This window comes from Lissotriton helveticus, chromosome 3_1 (genome assembly GCF_964261635.1).
Source record: "Lissotriton helveticus chromosome 3_1, aLisHel1.1, whole genome shotgun sequence".
Lineage (NCBI taxonomy): Eukaryota > Metazoa > Chordata > Amphibia > Caudata > Salamandridae > Lissotriton > Lissotriton helveticus.
In genome coordinates, this window is record NC_136061.1 from 968,210,840 (window position 1) to 968,231,347 (window position 20,508).

At 43.1% G+C, this 20,508-nt stretch overlaps 1 protein-coding gene across 1 annotated transcript in view; it reads left to right on the top strand.

Annotated features, from left to right (window-relative positions):
* Window positions 1-20,508, top strand: part of LOC144824191 (transient receptor potential cation channel subfamily M member 8-like) — a 242,788-nt gene that overhangs the window by 206,772 nt on the left and 15,508 nt on the right. The window contains exons 18-21 of the mRNA XM_078683347.1: window positions 665-756; window positions 3,730-3,868; window positions 6,634-6,805; window positions 9,227-9,404. Coding sequence (XP_078539473.1) covers window positions 665-756; window positions 3,730-3,868; window positions 6,634-6,805; window positions 9,227-9,404 — 581 coding nt within the window. The remainder of the gene's footprint in view (window positions 1-664; window positions 757-3,729; window positions 3,869-6,633; window positions 6,806-9,226; window positions 9,405-20,508) is intronic.

The following is a 20,508-nucleotide window of genomic DNA, read 5'->3' on the forward strand; positions in this document are numbered from 1 at the left end:
CGACATGTGCACTGTTCGTCATTTCAGGGAAATCAGGGGGGTTGGCCTCAGGAGCTCAGGAAGCTCTTCCCCAGCTCCCGAGGCTGTTGGGGGGTAAAGGGAATTCCCTGTGCCATAGCGTCGGACGCGCAGGAGCCGTCTGACGCACATGAGCACTCAAGTGTCGGACGGCTCCTGCACGTCTGACGCATAGAAGGGGTTAACATCGATATTAACAACAGAGATATATTTTGTAAACAAATATTAGCAACATAGATTTTTTTTACATTTATTTTACTCACCTTAGAAAATCAATATTCTTGCCAATGATATTCCACCATCACGATATTTGTTCATCACAATATTAAAATCTTAATATTTCTGCATCTCAATATTTTTTACTTGATATTTTGTCCGAATACCTGGTGGATGTGTACCATTCTGCGGGGTAATTAAATCATTACATTTCAGTGCTTTGATACTGTCATTGATTTTGAGAGGTATTTTGAAACCAAGATATGTTGAATTTGAAGTCAGACTTTCACGTTTCTTCATTAAGGGGTGTATAGAAGTGAATGTCACCTATTTTTACCTGAAAAGGGCAAATGACAGTATATTTTACACAATCTGTAATGGGGAGATTTGGTCAGCTCTGTCTCTTGCTAACATGCATGTTTGTTGACAGCTGTACATGAGTGGAGTCCAGTATTTCTCAGACACATGGAACATCATGGACATGCTAGGCATCTTCTTCTTCAGTGTCGCCACTTTGGTGAGGTGAGTTGCCCAGCAGGGCCATATGCCAGTCACTTACACCCCAAGAACCTGGCAATGCCAGTGCTGCTTTTGTTAATGGTGTTTTATGTGGATGCGTTCATTGAAAAAGGATGTGTGTGGCTAATGGAGTACGGCTGCTGTGCTTGGGGAGGCAAGACTGCTGCTCTCTATACAGAGACGCATTCAGTGCAGTTGTATATGTTTAGCGCATGGCTACCCAGACGGGCCTCCCAGCACTAGATGCAAAACAACCCCTCCACGCAACAGAGATGAACCATTTCCCCAAACCACTTTTAGATAAAAGGAGTGTTTTTAACATTTTCCTGAAGAAGGCTTCAGATGGCTGACTTCTAAGCAAAGCCGGAAGAGCATTCTTTAGTCCTGAGGTGATGAATGCAAAAGAGCCCACGGCGCTCCACAGGGAGGAGACGGCAGGGCTTCACAAATATCCTATAGCGCAGGGCTGGGATACTATGCTAGTGGCTCTTTGAGATGGGGCCACAGTAAGTGAAGAGGGGGTGCAACCTGCTGATGTGCGATAGGCATGGTAGCGCCCAGTGGTCTGATCGCGGACCGCTGCTGTGTCCGGCTGCACAAACAGCTACCTATCCAGGTAATATCCGGCACACTACTAATACTCATACAAATACTGCGGGTTGCTGGGAGGGAGGGGGTGCTTCATCTTTGTGTTATGGCTACACACAGTCACACACCTTAACTTGACCCCAAACTAGGCGAGTCACAACATATTGGCGTGTAGACAATTCGATGTCATGCCAAGACAGGTAACAGCGACTCGACTCACACAGTTAGGATGGCAGGTTGTAATGTTGTTAGTTAGAAAAAAAATGTAGTTTATGACTAGTTGGGTAAAAAAAGGTCTTATTGGTATTTACGCGTGATCTCTTATCACACACTATCGATTTATAAGATTGTATTCACAATGTTGTTCAAGTTCGACCGATAAGCAGTTGTGATGTGATGATATAGACTGTATACCAGACATTATGGTAATAGCTTAGGCAAGAAATGACCTGATCATGCTATGTATGGCCCTGCAATGAATATAACAACTGTGCTGAGGCAATGTACATGACCGCCAACACACTGAGACTTCTTCGAGTGTACCCCAAAAATAATGTATGTGTATGTAAGCAGGAACGGTACGTTGGCTTTAGCTTGATGTTGTTGTCAATTCTATTATTGTACATCATTCAGGCTCTGTAATTTTGTGACGGATAACTGAGAAAGCTGTACAACAAACATGATGTCAGTTATGATAAAATCAGAAAATACCAATAAAGATATTAAAAAAAATAAAAATAAAAATGAATGCAAAAGAGTGGCCCACCCTTCTCGCTCATTTGATTTTAGGCACCACCAAAAGTCCTTGGCTGCTAGACTGAAGAGCCGTTCCTAGAACATAAGGGATAAGCAGGGATTGAATGAATGATTGAATAGAGTACAACAAGCCGGAAGGTTGGGCTGAGCAGTTACATATCAGAGTTCAGAATTTAATATTTAACTGCAGGTCTACAATTTGCTAGACCAAGCATCCTTTCCTACTTCATGTGTTGACTGTCTCCAAACCTGTAGGCCTTTAACAAGTAAACGACTAACATGAGCCTTACTCTACTTCAGCCCTTCAGAGGCAAGAGCCATTTTGACATCCTCCCTTTTCCAGAGGGAAAGTCCACCCCCTGGCAAGCAGAGATTAACTGAGCAAACACATATTAGTCACTTGCTAAACTAAAGGTATATCAAATTTCATTTTTTTATGCTGTTCATGTTTTGCACAAATTATTACGATAAATCCAGAACTTAATGTAAGGAAAGGGCAAACATCTCCATTTTGCAGGGGTGACGTGGTTTGGAGGGTCTGGGGTATCACCTGGGGAGATAATTACCTCAACGTCACCGGTCCTCACATAATGAGGCCTATGTGTTGCTGGAGCATGAGGCCTCTATTGGTTTGACTAGATGTTTTAGGATGTGAGGTACCATTCCTGGTGATTGGATTGGGCTTTTAGTTTTGGCATGCCGATATCACCCAATAAATGTGATCTACAAAGCAGCTTCCTTGCCTCAGCTATTTGCCTTCTGTAACCAAAATGTCATGAGTGTGAGACCAAAGCTGTTTCTATGTGTGGTCAGCTCCTACAGAAGGTCACCTTAGCTGAATCATCACAGGTCCTGAAAGTTGCTACTGCCAACGCCAAAACCTTAAATAGAATTCATAAGTAGGATCGCTCTTTGAGAGCGAGGTTTCAGGTGAAAGGCCTGGAAGCTCTTGGAGCTCCAGAAAATGTCTGACAAAAACTCCAAGCACAGGTAGTTACACCCTTGCCCAGCCATGAAAAAGTATTCAAAGGTTCAGTTCTCAGGCAAGACAGACAGAAGTGCATTCATTGTATGTGTAACAACTCCTTCGTGGTATATTGATAGCATTTCTGAAACAGTGCGTTCTCCCCCCTGCAGCTGCAGCCGTGAGACACTTGCAAATGTCTGGAGGAGATGAGAACATCCTATCTCACTGGCCAATCTTCCCATACCGTCTGAAGCCGAGCTCTGCAAAATACCCTTAATTATGAGTCGCTGAAGCTCAATCCTGTCTTAGTGATATAGGAATGCGTTTATGTGACTCAAGCAAGAAGTCGCTCTTGCGTTTGCTTCCTAGGCACCCACACTACACCCCCTCGTAAAGCGTTTACCTGGGAATCCTTCTAAAAGTAAAGAGGAATTGGAGTTGAGAACATAAAATAAGCAATTTGCGCTCAGTTTTAACTTTGGTATCCTTATTTCTTCAACGCTACTTGCCTCCATCTTTAGTTATCCTCTTTATTACATCTAATTACCTGTCCCAACTTGGCATGTACAGAGAAAAAAGTTTGCCCTCAGAATTCCTCTTCTATGCTGCTGTGTTTGTTTGATTTTCTCTTACATCGCTTACAACACTATGTTCTTTTTCCACAGACTTCATAATTCTCCCAGGTCTTTGTACGCTGGAAGAGTGATATTCTGCCTGGATTACATTATCTTCACTGTTCGACTGATCCACATCTTCATTGTGAGCCGGAATCTTGGTCCCAAGATCATTATGCTGAAGCGAATGGTAAGAGAGGCTGACAGCAGTTACCATGTGTTAGCCATGGGCAGCTCAGGGCTGGTCCAGAGGGGCTGGATCCATGCCAGGTGTGTTTGGATAACTACTGACCAGCAAAAGGATTCTCATTTAGATTCATTTTAAGTATATTTTTCCATATTGACGGCCTAAAACTCTGGCACGCATCTGATCCTTCAGTTTCACTTATGGGCAATCCTGGCCTACTATTTGAACTGTTCTCACACAACAACAACAGTTTAGGATAAGATACCAAAACTTGATTTATTTTTATTTCGCTGTGCCTCAGGAGGTGTAATGCATTTTAGCACAGCGGTAAAAAGGCTGAGGATTAACTCCCTGGTCTAAACTGCATTTCACCTCTTAACTGGGAGGCAAGAGAAACTGGTAAAGCGTGACAGAGCCTTCCTTTTTAGACTGGAGAAAGGGTGTGTGCCACAGGCGCCAAAGCAGTGATACATAACGCTACCTCCCTTACGTAGGTGGAACAGGGATACAGAACCTTTCACTGAGGAACACACTTACAGAGCACCCATCAAAAAAAGGCGTAGCCTCCCTTTGCCCTATTTATAGTTTGCTCTTTGGTGGATGTCTGCCAGCAGTGGTACCACTATCTCCAAGCTGCACTGCGACCTCAGTCACAGATGAAATGAAATGAAAAAGAAATTTCTAGAGCGCACTGCGGCCAAGCGGCTTCCTGGCGCTGAGGAGCACATCTACCAAGAAGACCCGGGGGAGTTTAGCCAGGGAAAGCCTGAAGAAAGAAAAAAGTTTTGAGGGCTTTCCGAAAGTGGGAGAAAATAGGAATGGAGCGAATAGAGAGGGGGAGAGTGTTCCAGATCTGGGGAGCCCGCACCGAGAAACGGGTGCCACCGGTGCGGGATTTGCGGAACCGGGGGACGTGAAGAAGAGAGAGGGAAGAAGAGCGGAGAGAGCGGCTGGGGACATGAGAAGAGATTAAGGAGTTGATAAAGAGAGGAGCGGAACGGGCATGCGCCCGAAAGGCCAGACAAGCCAGTTTAAACTGGGACCTGAAATGAACAGGGAGCCAGTGAAGGGTTTTGAGGGCAGGAGTGATATGGGAAAACTTAGGAAGACGGAGAACAAGACGGGCCGCCTGGTTCTGGATGGCCTGGAGACGGCGAGTTTCGTAGGCGGGGATGCCTACGTACAGGCCGTTTCCATAATCCAGGCGGGATGTGATGAGGGCAGTAATGATAACTTTAAGGACATCAACAGAAAAAAACCGGGAGATTTTGCGAATGAGGCGGAGGGAGAGGAAGCAGGAGGAGACGACGGAACTAATATGCGCATGCATAGAAAGATCATTGCTGATCTTGATGCCCAAAGTCCGGACAGAGGGAACTGGGGAAGGGGGAGGACCAAAGGAAGGGGGCCAGTGAACTGAAGACCAGGGATTAGAGGGGCCACCAGTGAGAACGAGCTCGGTCTTGTCGGGATTGAGCTTCAAATGATTGAAGCTCATCCACTGGGAAATGAAGATAAGAGTGGAGCTGAGCTTAGGGAGGGAGTGAGTAGGGGAAGATAGATCAAAGACGAGCTGGAGGTCGTCTGCGTAGTTATACACCGAGACCCCCAGCTCAAGAAGCGAAGAAATAAGGGGGCGGATATAAAGATTGAAAAGAAGGGGGGAGAGGGAAGAACCTTGGGGTACCCCACAAGTGACCGGGAGGGGGGGTGCAGAGAAATCAGAAAGGTGAACTGCCTGTGATCTGCCCTGAAGAAAGGACGCGATCCAGGAGAGGGCAGTGCCCTGGATGCCCGCTGCGCTGACACGGTTGAGAAGAATGGCATGATCGACCGTATCAAACGCAGCGGACAAGTCCAAAAGGACTAGGGCCTGAGGAAGGTTACTATCGGCCTTTCCTTTCAATTCATCCAGGACCGCAAGGACCACACCCTCGGTAGAGTGGCCAGGACGAAAGCCAGCCTGGTGAGAGGCCAGGATGTTGTTCTCCTCTATGTAAGTAGAGAGGCAAGATGTCACGTAGCTCTCAAGAATCTTCCCAAGATAGGGAAGAAGGGAGATCGGCCTAAAGTTCGATGGAAGGGAGGGGGTCCAGGCCAGCGATGTTGGTTGTTCTGTCATCCTTCGTACTGTGTTGAACTCACCATGTTTGGTGGGAGTAAGCCTACTCAAAGAACACCATGGAAAGTGAGGGGGACTTTGACAGAATAGTAAGTGTTCTATTTCTAAAATGCTGGACAACCCTCCCAAGTATACTAGGGTGTCAGGCTATGTTGGCAAGTATAGTAAACCCGCACTTGATACATTTCCAGGGGCCACATGGATGAGAACATTTCACCACCAAACGAATTTGGTAGAATTTTGCTCAGATTATCCATCAAATTCCAAAATCAAAATGACTTCTGCCATGGCAGAGTTAGCCACTTTAAAGAAGAAACAAGGATAGCGAAATCAAAATGTGGCACAATGCTAGTTTGGCAGAGAACATGCATCTACCACACTGCTGGTTGGAATTTCAGTCAGCAAAACTCGAGATCCTTCTTCTGGTGGACTCAGGAAATTGTCAAACTCTCCTAGTCATACAGGTTCCATATCAGGATGATGTATATTCCTGCCAGGAACTGCTCATATAGCGATCTCCCCCAAAATCTCAAAAATGTATAGTATGGGCAGAATGGTGAATGGCCTTCCTACCTTAAACGTTCTGTACAAACAGCACCCTTCACTAGATGTATTTCTAATGTTAACTTCCTTCCATCCTTTATAGCTGCTCGATGTCTTTTTGTTCCTGTTCCTCTTCATGGTCTGGGCACTGGCATTTGGTGTGGCACGCCAAGGGATCCTGCGCCAAAATGAGCAGCGCTGGGAGTGGATCTTCCGATCAGTCATTTACGAACCATATCTGGCAGTCTTTGGAACATTCCCATCTGACATGGATGGTAAGACCTTTGGGGGAGGAAATAAAGGTGCATCTTAATACAAATCTGAATTTAAAGTGCCCATTCTAAACGGGCATTGCCCCCTAAAGCACCTGTTTTCTGTCTTAGCCTTTGTTTCCAAGTATTACCCTCAGCGACTTTCTCTGTTCTTCTTAATACCTTTCTATTCTAGTCTTCCAATTCCTTCTCTCATCTTGTTTCTCTTTCTCTGCTGCTTCTCTGGTGTTCATGGCTCTTCTTCAGACATCTTTATTTCTTTATTTATTCTTCTGATTCATGCCTTTCTCATTTCCACATTTCCTGTTCCATTTACGTTCTCCTCCACATTCTCTTTCGTTGCACAAATGTTCTTTTTTCATTTCATTTATTATATTTATTGGCCATTTCAATATTCTGACTATAAATCATAACTCTGGGGACATAGGGGAGAAGATATAAGGTTGAAGAACATTCTCTCCTGCTGTTTTTAATCACACGACACAAGAATTCTCGATATACCTCCTATTTAAGGCATTACCTGTCCAATCACTCTCTTTATCTGTACATTTGTCTATTACACAAATCAAAAAGAAAACCACAAACTCTTGGCTTATATCATCAATCTTAATCATCTTGCAGCTCTATCAAAGTGAGTGAACTGTCTTAGGGACTTCAACATTTAGAGAGATTTCTCCTCCAAAACCTACAGTCAGTGCTGGACAATCTGTACTTCTGCTAGCTTATCGAAAACCCAACGCATGACAAACTCTATAACCCGGGTCTTCCATTCTCATTAACCCAGAACCTCCAAGTTTCTGACTTTCACGGCCGATCCTATGGTGGCCCCTCATCAACGCCCATAAAGAGGCACAAAACTCTAAAGTTGCTTTTCTTCCATCTCCCATTCGATAAGCTTGTCAGTCATCATACTAGCCAGCATTTTGCAAACCCTTGCAGTGACCTACCGGTCACCTTTCGGCATTCCAAATGAGGTCCCACCCCCCATGACATTTCTCATGATCAAATAGCACCTATCAAAACCAAGACATCTAAGTTGACTAAGCGCACAGTGGACGACTGGTACACCAGCCTACTGAAGCAACATGTTCAAATGTCATCAAGGTACTAGAAGAATTACCAACATGCCAAGGACTGTATAGCCTGTCACAGGTGCCCTCTACAGGTCCTAAAACGTATTTTCAATTAAACATCTCTGATTCAGAGAAGGCCTAAAAAACCAAACTCTCCGTATCTGTAGGGAGTTGATCACACTCTGCAAGACCTTATCCCGGGTAATTTCACATTCAATGGCCTCCCCTTGTAAACCCATTCATACTGCTGCACCATTCACAGCCATCTATGTGGCTGCAATAGCAAAAAGTTTATATTTCGTTAATCAGAACCCCCCCATCAGGCACCTGGAATGCCAACATGCTGAACTTGGTCTACTGAATTATAAGTCCCTCATTTACACATAATTCTCTTACCACACAACACAAAGCATTCCACTGAAGCTAGAATGCATGTTTATATTTCAGATTTACTTGGGAGGGATCTGTAATCATCACCTCCTTCTTAAAAAACAAACAGGTGCAGATCCCTTCATTCTATCCAATTACCAGCTCATCACTGGCCTTTCAGCACTGCTAAGAAAATGGACATCATTACTTCTGACCTTCAATTTCATCAAAAGACCAAAACAACCTAACTAATATATAGTAGAACTGTCCTCCTCCAGGGACAACATGCATCTTGATGCCGCTTGGCTGGTCCATGGCCATGGACACCATCAGTCATGTAGGGTGATATTTCTTCAGATAACAGTCCCTGAACAACCATCCACCACAGCTGTACCTTCCTGCTGTTCTTCAGATTTCACGGTAATCCCCCAAACTTCCTACAGAAGGAGTCATTTTGGGATTAACTTTGAAACACAGTGGACATTCGAACAGCAATCCAATGTCAGTATGTCGGTGTCTCACTACGCCATTGTGGTTCACAATCAATGGTTGTAATGCGCTATATTGTGTCCCACCACATCATGGGTCTTAATATTGGATGCTCTACATCATGCTCAGGGGAGAGGATCCCATTAAGAAGCAAAGAAATACAAACTTTGGCTCATCTTTAAGTTTCCCTGCCTGCCTGGCCGTTACAAAATTATAACCGGTACAGAGGCTTACCGACTGCATTGCGTCAAAACAGCCCTGAGGAATTCGTGGGTTAATCCGGGGCGACGAAACAAGTGTTGACTGGAACAATCAAAGAAAAGAAAATTAAATACAAGAAATCCCTTTTACATTTTTGTATGCATTCTACTGGTCTTGATTTATAAATGACAAATACTGAATGTGTGCTCGGGCATATGTTTAAATCTCCATAGATTAATCATGTGTTTAATGTTCACCCATAAAGTCATCACATCGTGTTGCTCTGTTTCAGGTACAGCTATTGATTTTGATCTCTGCACATTCTACGGGAACGAGTCAAAGCCTCTATGTGTGGAGTTAGACTCTGATGGCCTCCCACGCTACCCTCAGTGGATGACCATCCCACTGATGTGCATCTATATGCTCTTCATCAACATTCTGCTGGTGAACTTGCTGACTGCCATGTTTGGGTATGTAATTCACAAGCATTTTCTAAATATTTCCAGTTAATTTTTATCATGAAAATCATTACAATGACCACATTATCAAAAAATCATAACAACAAAATAATTCTGTTATGGTAACAACAAAATAATTCTAACCTGCATAGGATAGCGTTGAGGTAAAAGTGTATAGTAGTTTCCCATTAAAAACAGGAAGCAATGGGGACATAAATAAAAACATTGTGGTAATGGATTCTTGATAAAAGCGTTTTGGTAATTTCTTGGTTTTAGAATTCAAGATTATCATATAGATCCCACATCAACCAGCTTGCTTGCATTAAGACTCTAAGGGGTCGATAACGATGTCGGTCGGAAAGGCTCCAAATCTAATTTGGGTCTGCGGAACCCATCTTTCTGACCGATTTGGATAGCTTTCTGACCGACAAATTATGATGTTGGGAAATTATTCGGACTGTCCGAGTCAGTTCCGACTCGGTCCCGAATGGCATTCGGAGAAACCGAGTCGTTGGGAGCCAACTCGTACTGGTCAACGGACCGCATTGCTGACCGAGCGATTACGATGTGGGATTCTGACAGCCTTTCCGAATCGGTTGTTCAGACACAGGTCGGCTGTCAGAATATGATTTTGGGTGCACATATCAGGACCCCCTTCACCCAAAGGCTTCCGAATGGGACCCCCCTTTCAGACCATGGACAGAGTGGCATGGACCATGGGGTGTCCGCCATAGGGTGCACGGTTTTCTCCACCTACCCCTTTTTTAAATGGGAGCCTGTGTATTCGGTTGAGACACAGGTTCCCATTGAAGTCAGTGGGGTTTGACCGAATGAAATCTGGAACCATCGTAATTGGTCAGTTGGACTCCCCGACCGAAATCGTAAATGGGCCCTAAGTAATATAGCACAATTTCATGAAGAAATATACAAGAAAATAAGTCCTAAATATTTACATTTGTGCTGACGAGAAAACATTGGTTTCCATTTTGAACTATTAAAAATATTTTGCAAAACAATTAAATGAGTTACATACCTCAACTTCAATTGTTAACTCTCTGTGATCCTGGTGAACTTCTTTTAGTCCCCATTTTACTTGGATACATGTCTAAGCTTCCAAAATGGCAAAACCTGAAATACAAATTTTGAAAGATGTTTAACACAATTTTAAAGATTCATGCCATCTTTCAGCTCCCTCTCAAAGCAGCATTCCTTGTTCAGAAAGAAAATATCATACAGGTTCACAGTAGTAGAGAAAGTGTGGTTATCCCTAAAAACATTAACTTTCACTTTAACAGTCTCTGACCAGCTGCAATATCTATAAATCTTTCTCACATGATGTGAAAAGTCTTTTAACTTTATCAGTACAAATATACTATTGCAAATGGTCACAGTTTTGATAGTTAACACCCAAACTATTTTATATGCTTGCTCATGATGCTGACCCACACATATATGGTCTAAATTAAGCCAGTTTGTGATCTAGGTGAAGATTTCATGACTATACCTACCTAGAATTTTTCTCTGACTGGATATTAAATTCAATTTTTACGTTAGAATCTAAATGACAGATAAATAACAAAAATAATGTCTAAAGTAATACAATCGAGATTAATGGTTTAAATCTGGCTTGTAGTGAGGTGCACAATGGAACAAAACATTCAGCAACTCTTCAACAATAATAATAGCAAGCAATTCTATTAGGAAAACAAACTCTACTAGGTAAAGATTTAACTAGAAAAAAGCATTTCACTGCAAGGACAATGCAAGTACATCAGTCAGAGATAAAAAAAAGGGACAGATTGCTGAACTAACCCTTAGTAACACCCAAACCCTGACCTCCTACCTTCCGGGGAATAATCCTCAGAAGAGCTGGTCCGGAGCCATAACAAATTTCCTTACCTCCCACCTTGATCTTGCACCTGATCATGCAATAGCTTCATAGAAGGTCCTTCGTCCTTCGTCCTGAGTTCAAGTCCAACCTCTCCAAAACGTTTCTTGCCATCTTTACCCCCCAAAATATAATGAGGTCCATTCACAATGGTAAACTTACATATCAGTAAATCTGCATGTGTAAGGTTGCTCTTAACTTTTTTGTAACTTTGCTATTTCTAGCTTTTCGCCATTTACAAGTGTACTTTTACTCAATAATGTAGACTTCCATGTCCGCACTTCTTTAAAAAAGGGTATGGAGTCAGCAACAACTTCAAATACAACAGTACAGCTCGACCATTAGTGACTTTACAACTATATATGACGTTCTACGGACTTTGCAGAGTCCTCCGCTACTGGGGTAGATAGCATCACAGGGTAAAGTATAAGGAAAAGTTTACACATTTATAAAACATTTAAAAAATAACATAACATGTTTTGAAGTTAGATACTTAGTTTAATATAGTATATTACTGCAATACTAAACATAACTTTAAACTAAAATTGTAATTATTTTGAATATATTTAATTCAAAATAAAATGATATCTTCTCAAGAAAAAATCCTACCTAAATAAAAAAAATATTGTTTTGAAATTATTACAAGTAATGCATATAATTAACACTAATTTCATTATGTTTAATAAATATTATTGTTACATTAATTTTACATATGAAACAGGTTAGTAAAATATCTCAAAATACATGAATAATTCAGGTTTTTTTTTTGATAATCAAGTGTTATTGAAATTTTAGTCATAAAAAGAAACATTCGCATTAGGACACTCACATTTTTAAGACAGTCCTGTTTACCTCCCACAACATCACAAAGTGAAATAACATAGATTAAAAGAGACAGTGGTTCCCAGTGAGGACGGCATAATATCAAAGTCTTCATGGCGGTATCAGGCCAAACCATTTCCCCCAGATCTTGTTAAAAAGTTCCGGGCAGCCCCGTGCCTCGAAGACAGATTCTTCCTGGGCCCCACACCAATCCACCCCCCTCCTCCATCTCGCCAGAGTCGGTGGCACTTTCTGGGTCCATAGGGCTGCAATGTCTCTCTTCGCCACCGCAAGCGCCGTTCCCAAGAGGCGTTTATCAGTTCGGGAGCCATCCAAACCGTCAAAGACCCCAAGGAGCAAATGTCTTGGATCGTGGGGACCACCCAGACCAATACATTTGTCAGTTCTCGTTCAACCCCCTTCCAAAAGACTCTAGGGCAGGACAAAGCCACACCATGTGGATGAAGTCGGCTGGGGTACCAGCACAACGGGGACAGGCCGGGGAGGGCCATGCACCTGCACGAAAGAGACAGACCGGCGACAAGTACGCTGTGTGAAGAAAGTAAAGTTGGACAAGGCGTAGCTTCGAGGACGTGGTGAGGGTCCTGGGCGCCATAAGGGCAGATCGCCAGTCTGCCTCGTCCAGGGGGCCCACCCAGTCCTCCCATTTCGACCTGAGATGGTCAAGAGATGCAGGGGAATTATTGAAATTCTGTTTTATTTTAAGATTGTTTTACTGTTAAATGAAAAGTAATTATAATTTATCAATTTAAATATTTTAATTTATTTTAACATTAGTTCTTCTGGGGTTTTATTTTAAGGCCCTGCTGTCATTATTTCTATGGGAAGGTGTTACAGTACCTGTGAGGTGCCATGAATGGTGCTGGACTTACTCCAGCTTTGAGGAGTAATTTACTACTATTTCAATTCCCTCTTTGGCTGGAGTAACTTTAGAAGTGCAGTCTGTGAATAGGAATTAACTTACTATTTTGTGGGCGGGTAGATGCCCTGACCTAAACCCCAGTCGAACCCTCTATTAACCACTCCTTGCTCTTTCCTATTTCCCTTCCCTTTAGTAGTATTCGCCATTTGTCTGCCACTTCCTTCTTTCCCTCCCACATTTACTACTAAAACGTATACTTACGTACAGAGACTATGCACTTAGGGCGGAGAATTCTGCACAGAAAAAGCTAGCAGAGATGGAGGTGTAAACCCCCCACATAAAACCTCATAACTAGGTTTGTGAATAGCATTTTGTAGTTTGTTTTGCAGTACTACAAAACAGCCTACAAAGCACAGTTTGTGGATAGCCTAGTTATATATATATCTCCCCTCTGGAGATATATATATAACTATATGTCATTGGAGATACTGTGGTCATCTCACGGGCAAGCTAATCAGAATGCTTGTGACAGGTACTGAGATACATCTCTAGATAAGTGCACAATCTTATTGCCCTGCCACAGTTGTAAGTACTTTTGTTCCAGGTGTTGCTAACAAAGCGTGAGAGGTGGGGGCTGAATAGTAGTGTGTGTTGGGAACAATTTTAACAGTTTAGTCTCTAGAATGAGGGTGTTAGAGGCTGTTTATAAGGGACATGTGTGAGATGTCTGCCTATCTGTGAAGGGCATTTGGAGGACAGAGCTGCATGAGGGGTAATACTGGAAGAAGTTGGGTGTGAGTGGTGTTGAGTTATTTCCTAGCTTTACATTGGAATTCCCCAGAACAGAAAGACTAGACTGACAGATTATGCGTCAAATAATATGATATTTCTTGCCGCATAATTTAAGTAACTCTGCCACATAATTTGGTCATCCATTGCTGCACAATCCAAGTATCCCTGCCAATAGTAAAGTTCTTCATAGTGGTTCAGGGGCTGTAAATATAGTGTTGAAATCCATATTTCAAAGGTTTCTTTACTACAGCATTTTGTGCAATAAAAGCAACAAAACATGGCAGAAGACTGTGTGCAGCTGGGGTGGGGAATTGGATGTAGTATCAAACAATCAAGTAATCAAAGAAACTCACTGAAAAACGACAGGTAAAGTGGAGTTATGTTTATGATTGGTTATAACACCTTGATGCATGTTTTAAAAAACCTCAGAAACTCACTCAAAAACCACGTTAACGTGAAGTTTTGGTTACAAAACAAAACCTGAGAACCACTGAATTCACTAGTTACCCAAAACTAGTAAAAAAGCAATGTACTTATTTACTCGCACACCAAATGCTTTGCGTATGATTTCACAATGTTATACTAATGAGTAATAACACCTAAAAGCATAGTATAAACAAATCTCAACATGTGCAAACCAATAAATCATGCTAAATTCATAGTTGTCTCCCTGTCAGGGTTAAGAGTAACATATATATATATATATATATATATATAATATATATATATATATATATATTATATATATATATATATATATATATATATATATATATATATATATGACTGCTTCAAGTATTCGTAGTATCTACTACAAAAGACCAGCACTCACGGTAGCGAGCTTCAGATTTTATTATAGCTCACGGTGTTCAGACGCGTTTCGGCATTCTCCTTCGTCGGTGTTAACATGGCGCCGCCGGAACGGACGTTTTTTATGTTCAAACAGCATTCATGAACATAGTAAAAGGACAGCAATGTTACATTATGGGCGCCATCTTAGAGTGGTATAATACATCTGTAAGCAGTACACTGCTTACAGTGCCCGTGCGGACTTAAATATGTAGGGAGTACCATTCATCCTGCGAAAATCAGAGTCCTAGAACATGCTAGAGCCATCAATAATGGGGACCTCACATATCCAGTGGCCCGCCACTTTAAAGATTTGCACAATGGGGACAGGAACCTTCTGACATACTTCTGTCTAGATCATGTACCGCAGAACCCCAGGGGGGGCGACAGATTGACGACTCTTAGAAGATTAGAGTCTAGATATATTATTGATTTGAATACCAAGACACCTGCAGGCTTGAATTCCCATGAGGAACTGGCAGTACATTTGGGGGATAACTGATTTAATTTGTAAATAAATTGTTATTGGACCAGATGTGAAATTTGAAAAATTGGGAATGTGGAGTTTTTACAAGGGGTTGATTACAGTCATGGACATCATGGACAGCTTAAGTTACTAAGGAGCAATGAAATAACAGTAGCCCATTTAGGGCTTTATGAAAGTAATGTATTTAACATGTTGACTAATGTTGGGGGTGCATTAGCTCATCTAGGAGCTTGATTGAATTTGATCGCGCATTTGCATTTTACATTTTGAGGGGATGTATTATACCACTCTAAGATGGCGCCCATAATGTAACATTGCTGTCCTTTTACTATGTTCATGAATGCTGTTTGAACATAAAAAACGGCCGTTCCAGCGGCGCCATGTTAACACCGACGAAGGCGAATGCCGAAACGCGTCTGAACATCGTGAGCTATAATAAAATCTGAAGCTCGCTACCGTGAGTGCTGGTCTTTTGTAGTAGATACTACGAATACTTGAAGCAGTCATAGAGGCGGGGGCACCACCCGCTCAAAGGCACCCGCTCGTGCGTGCTGGGAGATTGGTGCACAACACAGGAGCAAACATATATATATATATATATATATATATTCACTGAAAAAACCATGGGTTATAGACCATATATAGTTAGGAATTAGCATTTACAAAACCTTATTTTACTCACACAAAACCATTGAAATTCCATATATAGTTAGTTGCACTAACTATATATCGCGCACCCGCAATCCACTGCTGATGATGTCACATATTACATCATTCATGACATGGTCAGTGACATCACTGATGACATCACTGATGACATCTCAAATGACATCACTGATGACATCACTGATGACATCATCCAGTGACTGTGTGTTTCTTTAAAGTTTAAATATGTTTTACATATTGAAGAATGAGTAGATGTAGAAGTGTCTGGATGAAGGATTTAGTAGGTGCGTGACTGACTGTATGAGTGAGTGATTAAATGTGTCTCACTGAGTGCATGGGTTAGTGACTAAACTGTCTTAATTTGTGCATCATTGTGTCTGTTGTTCTGTAAACTGCTGCATGTGTTGATCAGTAGCTATATGAGTAACTATATGGGTTATTGATTGATTGTCCAAGTATTTGTATGGGAGACTGAGTGTGTGTGTGGCTGGCTGGGAGATGTGTGACTCTGTGCAGATCAATGTGTTCTTGTATCAATGATTGTATAAGAGAGTAAGAATGTGTTAGTATATGTTTGAAAATGTAAGGTACTCTATGTTTAACTGTATAGATTAGAAAATGGAAGTGTGATTGATTCTTTACAGGACTGACTAGGTGTGTGAGTAACTCCATGAGTGGCAGAGTGTATAGGTGTATGAGTGCATATGATAGTGTTGTAAAGATGAGTGATTGTATGTATGAATGATTGTATGGGTGAATGAGTGAATGTGTGTGTAGACGTAGGAATCAGTGAGTGCGTATGTAGTAACTAGTATTGGTGTTTCAATGGTTTAAAAAATTATATTCTGTATTTAACACTGGGTGTAACAGAGGTTATATTAAAGTGTGAGGAGATGCATTGTATTGTCACATGAATGATATCATCAGTGATGTGACCATTGATGTCATTTGAGATGTCATCAGTGATGTCATCAGTGATGTCATTTGAGATGTCATCAGTGATGTCATCAGTGATGTCATTTGAGATTTCATCAGTGATGTCACTGACCATGTCATGAATGATGTAATATGTGACATCATCAGCAGTGGATTGCGGGTGCGCGATATATAGTTAGTGCAACTAACTATATATGGAATTTCAATGGTTTTGTGTGAGTAAAATAAGGTTTTGTAAATGCTAATTCCTAACTATATATGGTCTATAACCCATGTTTTTTTCAGTGAATTTTCAAGGTTTTGTAAATGCTAATTCCTAACTATATATGGTCTATAACCTATGGTTTTTTCAGTGAATTTCAATGGTTTTTTATTAGCAAATATCAAAAGCTTTAAAATGTCAAGTACGTGGTAGGTAAAAACATTTTCGTGTTTATGGACGCTGATGTGCTTTGAACGCTGCCCCCCCCCCCCTCTTTTCTTTTAGGAGTATTCTCTCTTTGCAGATAGTGAAGGGTAGGTAACGCAGGCCTTTGCCCCCGTTGTAATCCGTCGTGCCTGCTTCCCTCTCCATTTGATTGATTGTTATCCAAGCATTTACTGTTTTGGAATTGGTTCTCTTTGGTTCATTCTCTATTTACAAACAAGCACAGAGTCGCAATACTCTGTTTAGTCTTTGCAGATAGTGAAAAATCGTTAGAAAAAACAAAAGGAATCAAGCAAAATCAGTAGGCCACTAATGGGATCTCTTTTTGACCTCGCTAAAATAGAAACATTAGGAACAACCCCTCATGAGAAATATGAAACTAGTGAGAGGAACCGAGCTCGATGCCATGATGGCTGCAAGACAGCTCGGCTCCGCCGCCCACCCCGCCCAAAATAACGACAAACCCTATGCAAATATTATAAATATATACAACACACCAGCAAAGTAACAGGGTAAAACGTTTTATTAAATAACTATTTACATGGCAGCCTGCTGCAACATCGATCCAAATGCATGCCGCCGTTCCCGGGATTTCTCCCCGACTACTCTGCGGCCTACGAGATGGAGAGGCCGGGGCGTTGACTAGGCGGGGCCTCCGGCCGCAACCACAGCGCCAACGATCGCTGCTGACGGAGGGGAGCCTTGCCGGTGAGACCACTGATCTGAAGAACCGCTGCCTGCGGTGCCTCCCTGAGCTGCTTGACGGAGGCCCCCGAGGGGCGGTGTGGTGGCGCGGACTCGGAGGGGGCACTTGGCTCCTGCCCCCTCCCCAAGTCTTGTTGCCCTGGTGTGGCCTGAGATCGCCCCCGACATAGGCGGCCGGCTCCCGGGGTCAGGCGGAACTTTTTGCCTTTTGGTGACTCTTCCATTCTGGACCTTGTCCCACAATCCGTTTGACCTGAAGACACATCCTGCGGTGCCCTGGTCCGACCATCACATATACCTGCGCCAGGAGACGGCGTGGGGTGCACTGGAAGGGAGAGGCGGCGCGAACGAGCCTCCCCCACCTCCCCAGGTGGAGGTTTCTCAGCTGCACCCCAGCGCTTCACTCGGCCAGCTGAATTGCGCCCGCTCTTGCGGCACAGTGCCTCGCTCGGCCAGCTGAGTTGCGCCTGCTCTTGCTATTACAGCCTCTCACCCGCCATCCGGCTGAATTGCACCCACTCTTGTGGTACAGCGACAGGCGGCTGCCACGGAGCTCACGAAATGGCGGTCGGCTCCACAGACTTGGGCCTGGCCTGCAAGGATGGCTCTGGGCAACCCTGGAACTCGGACGCTTGACTGCTAGGGCATGGGCCCCATTCCCAAAAGCGTCCCCTCAGCCTTGAAGATTCTACAAGAGTCACCGGGGCCCCCGACTCCCGCAGACTTCCGGTGGGGAGCGACTGCCATGATTGCTCGCGGAAAGGCCACGACGTAGCCACGGGGTGCTCTCATGCTGACGCCAGCTTCAGTTTGAAACATCCAGAAACACTGTAGACTACCAATTCGATCAGTTCCGGTGGAGCCCCAACGTGACCCGGTAGAAAAGAACTTGCCCTCCTCTCTTTGACTGATGGTTCTTGTTGCCTGTCCCTTCTGTTGTCATTTAACGGAACTTTTTGGACTGCTGAAAGGGGTTCTGTTCCGACCGCTGGTTGGTGGAGACATTTTGACTATATTCTGGACCTGCCCGGCCTCGCCCAAAATGGCGTCGGTATAAATGAGACTCGCAACTCCTTGATGTGTACTGGTTGCTCAGCCTTGATATCACGAGATATGTATGCAGTTTTGGAGCACATGGCGGGCGGGGACGGGCACTGATTGAACATTTGCACATCCCTATTGATATTAAGTTCTGATGTATTATTCATTACTGTACTATTGAAAGTTCGAATTAACGTTACTCATGGTACTTGCCCGCAAATGTATATCTAGATAATTTCATTGTAACTGGTCCTGTCGTACTTTCATTATAAAATTAACGTCCACCGATTCCGCAACTGTTAGACACCTTAATTCCTGCAACCTAATGGCCCGCCCGTTACATTTTTCTACAGTGTAAAGGTCCCCGCATCATATACGATTCCAGTTTGCTCCGTGGCCGGCCCACATGGTTGTAGGCCCGTATTTGTATACTGACATTTTTGCAAAAAAGAGTTTTCGAAGGAAGTATGGAATCAGCGTCATAACAATCGTCTAGGTTGGTAGGATTTTAGAATAATGGCTGTTATTCCCAAACAATAGAAGACAGATAATGCAGACCCTTTGCCTGAATTTTGGATTGATTGAAATTTGTATCCGTCACACCTGCCCTTTTTCCAGAATTGTTAGAAAATGGTCGACCGTAGCTTAAGGTATCTGCCGAATTTAAGGTGTGGTATTTTGTCCCATAAAATAAGACTAATTGAGAAACAAATACACGAAGAGGGAACTCGAATTTAGAGACAAACAAAATGAAACATTTTTTGGCATCATAAGAAGGGGAGGATATGTTACACAGAAAAATAATGCGAAAGAGATAGCCAATATCTGTTGTATCACACGTTCCTGCAGCTAGTCTGATACATGGTAAGTAGAAGCTTTTTCGTGTTTGTGCGCGCTGACATCCTCTGAATGCTGTATCCCCCCCCTTTCTTTTCTCCTCTGTAGGTTACATCGGAGTTCCGACTGAAGAATGGAGTGGACATGGACCGCACCGTGCTCCATGTAGGGAAAGACATAGACAAGCGCTGTGAGATATTGCATGGAGTGCAGACCATCACTGTGAATGTGAAAAATTGTATGGTGTGACTGTGCGTACATGCCCTGATTGTATGGTATGAATGTGTATGTATTCCATATGCCTGGCCGATAAACGTTCTGTTTGCGCAACTGCTGCGTTAGAAAACAACATCGTGACGCGTCGCGTAACCGCGACGTATCGCGTTGTCGCATAATGCCTCATATGACGCGCCGCGTTAGCGCACCCGGAAGTGCTCCGGTGCGCGAGGCGCGAAGCGCAGCTTCCCGGAAGCGATCCGGGGCGCGGCGCGGAGCGCGTAACGTAAGCATAACAGGTCATGTGACTTGTTAATAAAACTTTTCATTGGTTCATTTCACTTTTGGGTTCCTAATGATGTAATGCTAGGTCATGTGACCTAAAAATAACACTTTTCATTGGTTTAGAACAATTTTTTGTCCCAAATGATGAAAACCCCTCCTTGTTTCCTCACTCTGACTTTCATCTTTGTGAGAGGAAGACCTTTTTTCATCACTTAGCAATGGCAAGTGTTGTAGCTTCAGCTGGTGCATCCCCACCACCACCACCACCTCCTAGGAAGAGAG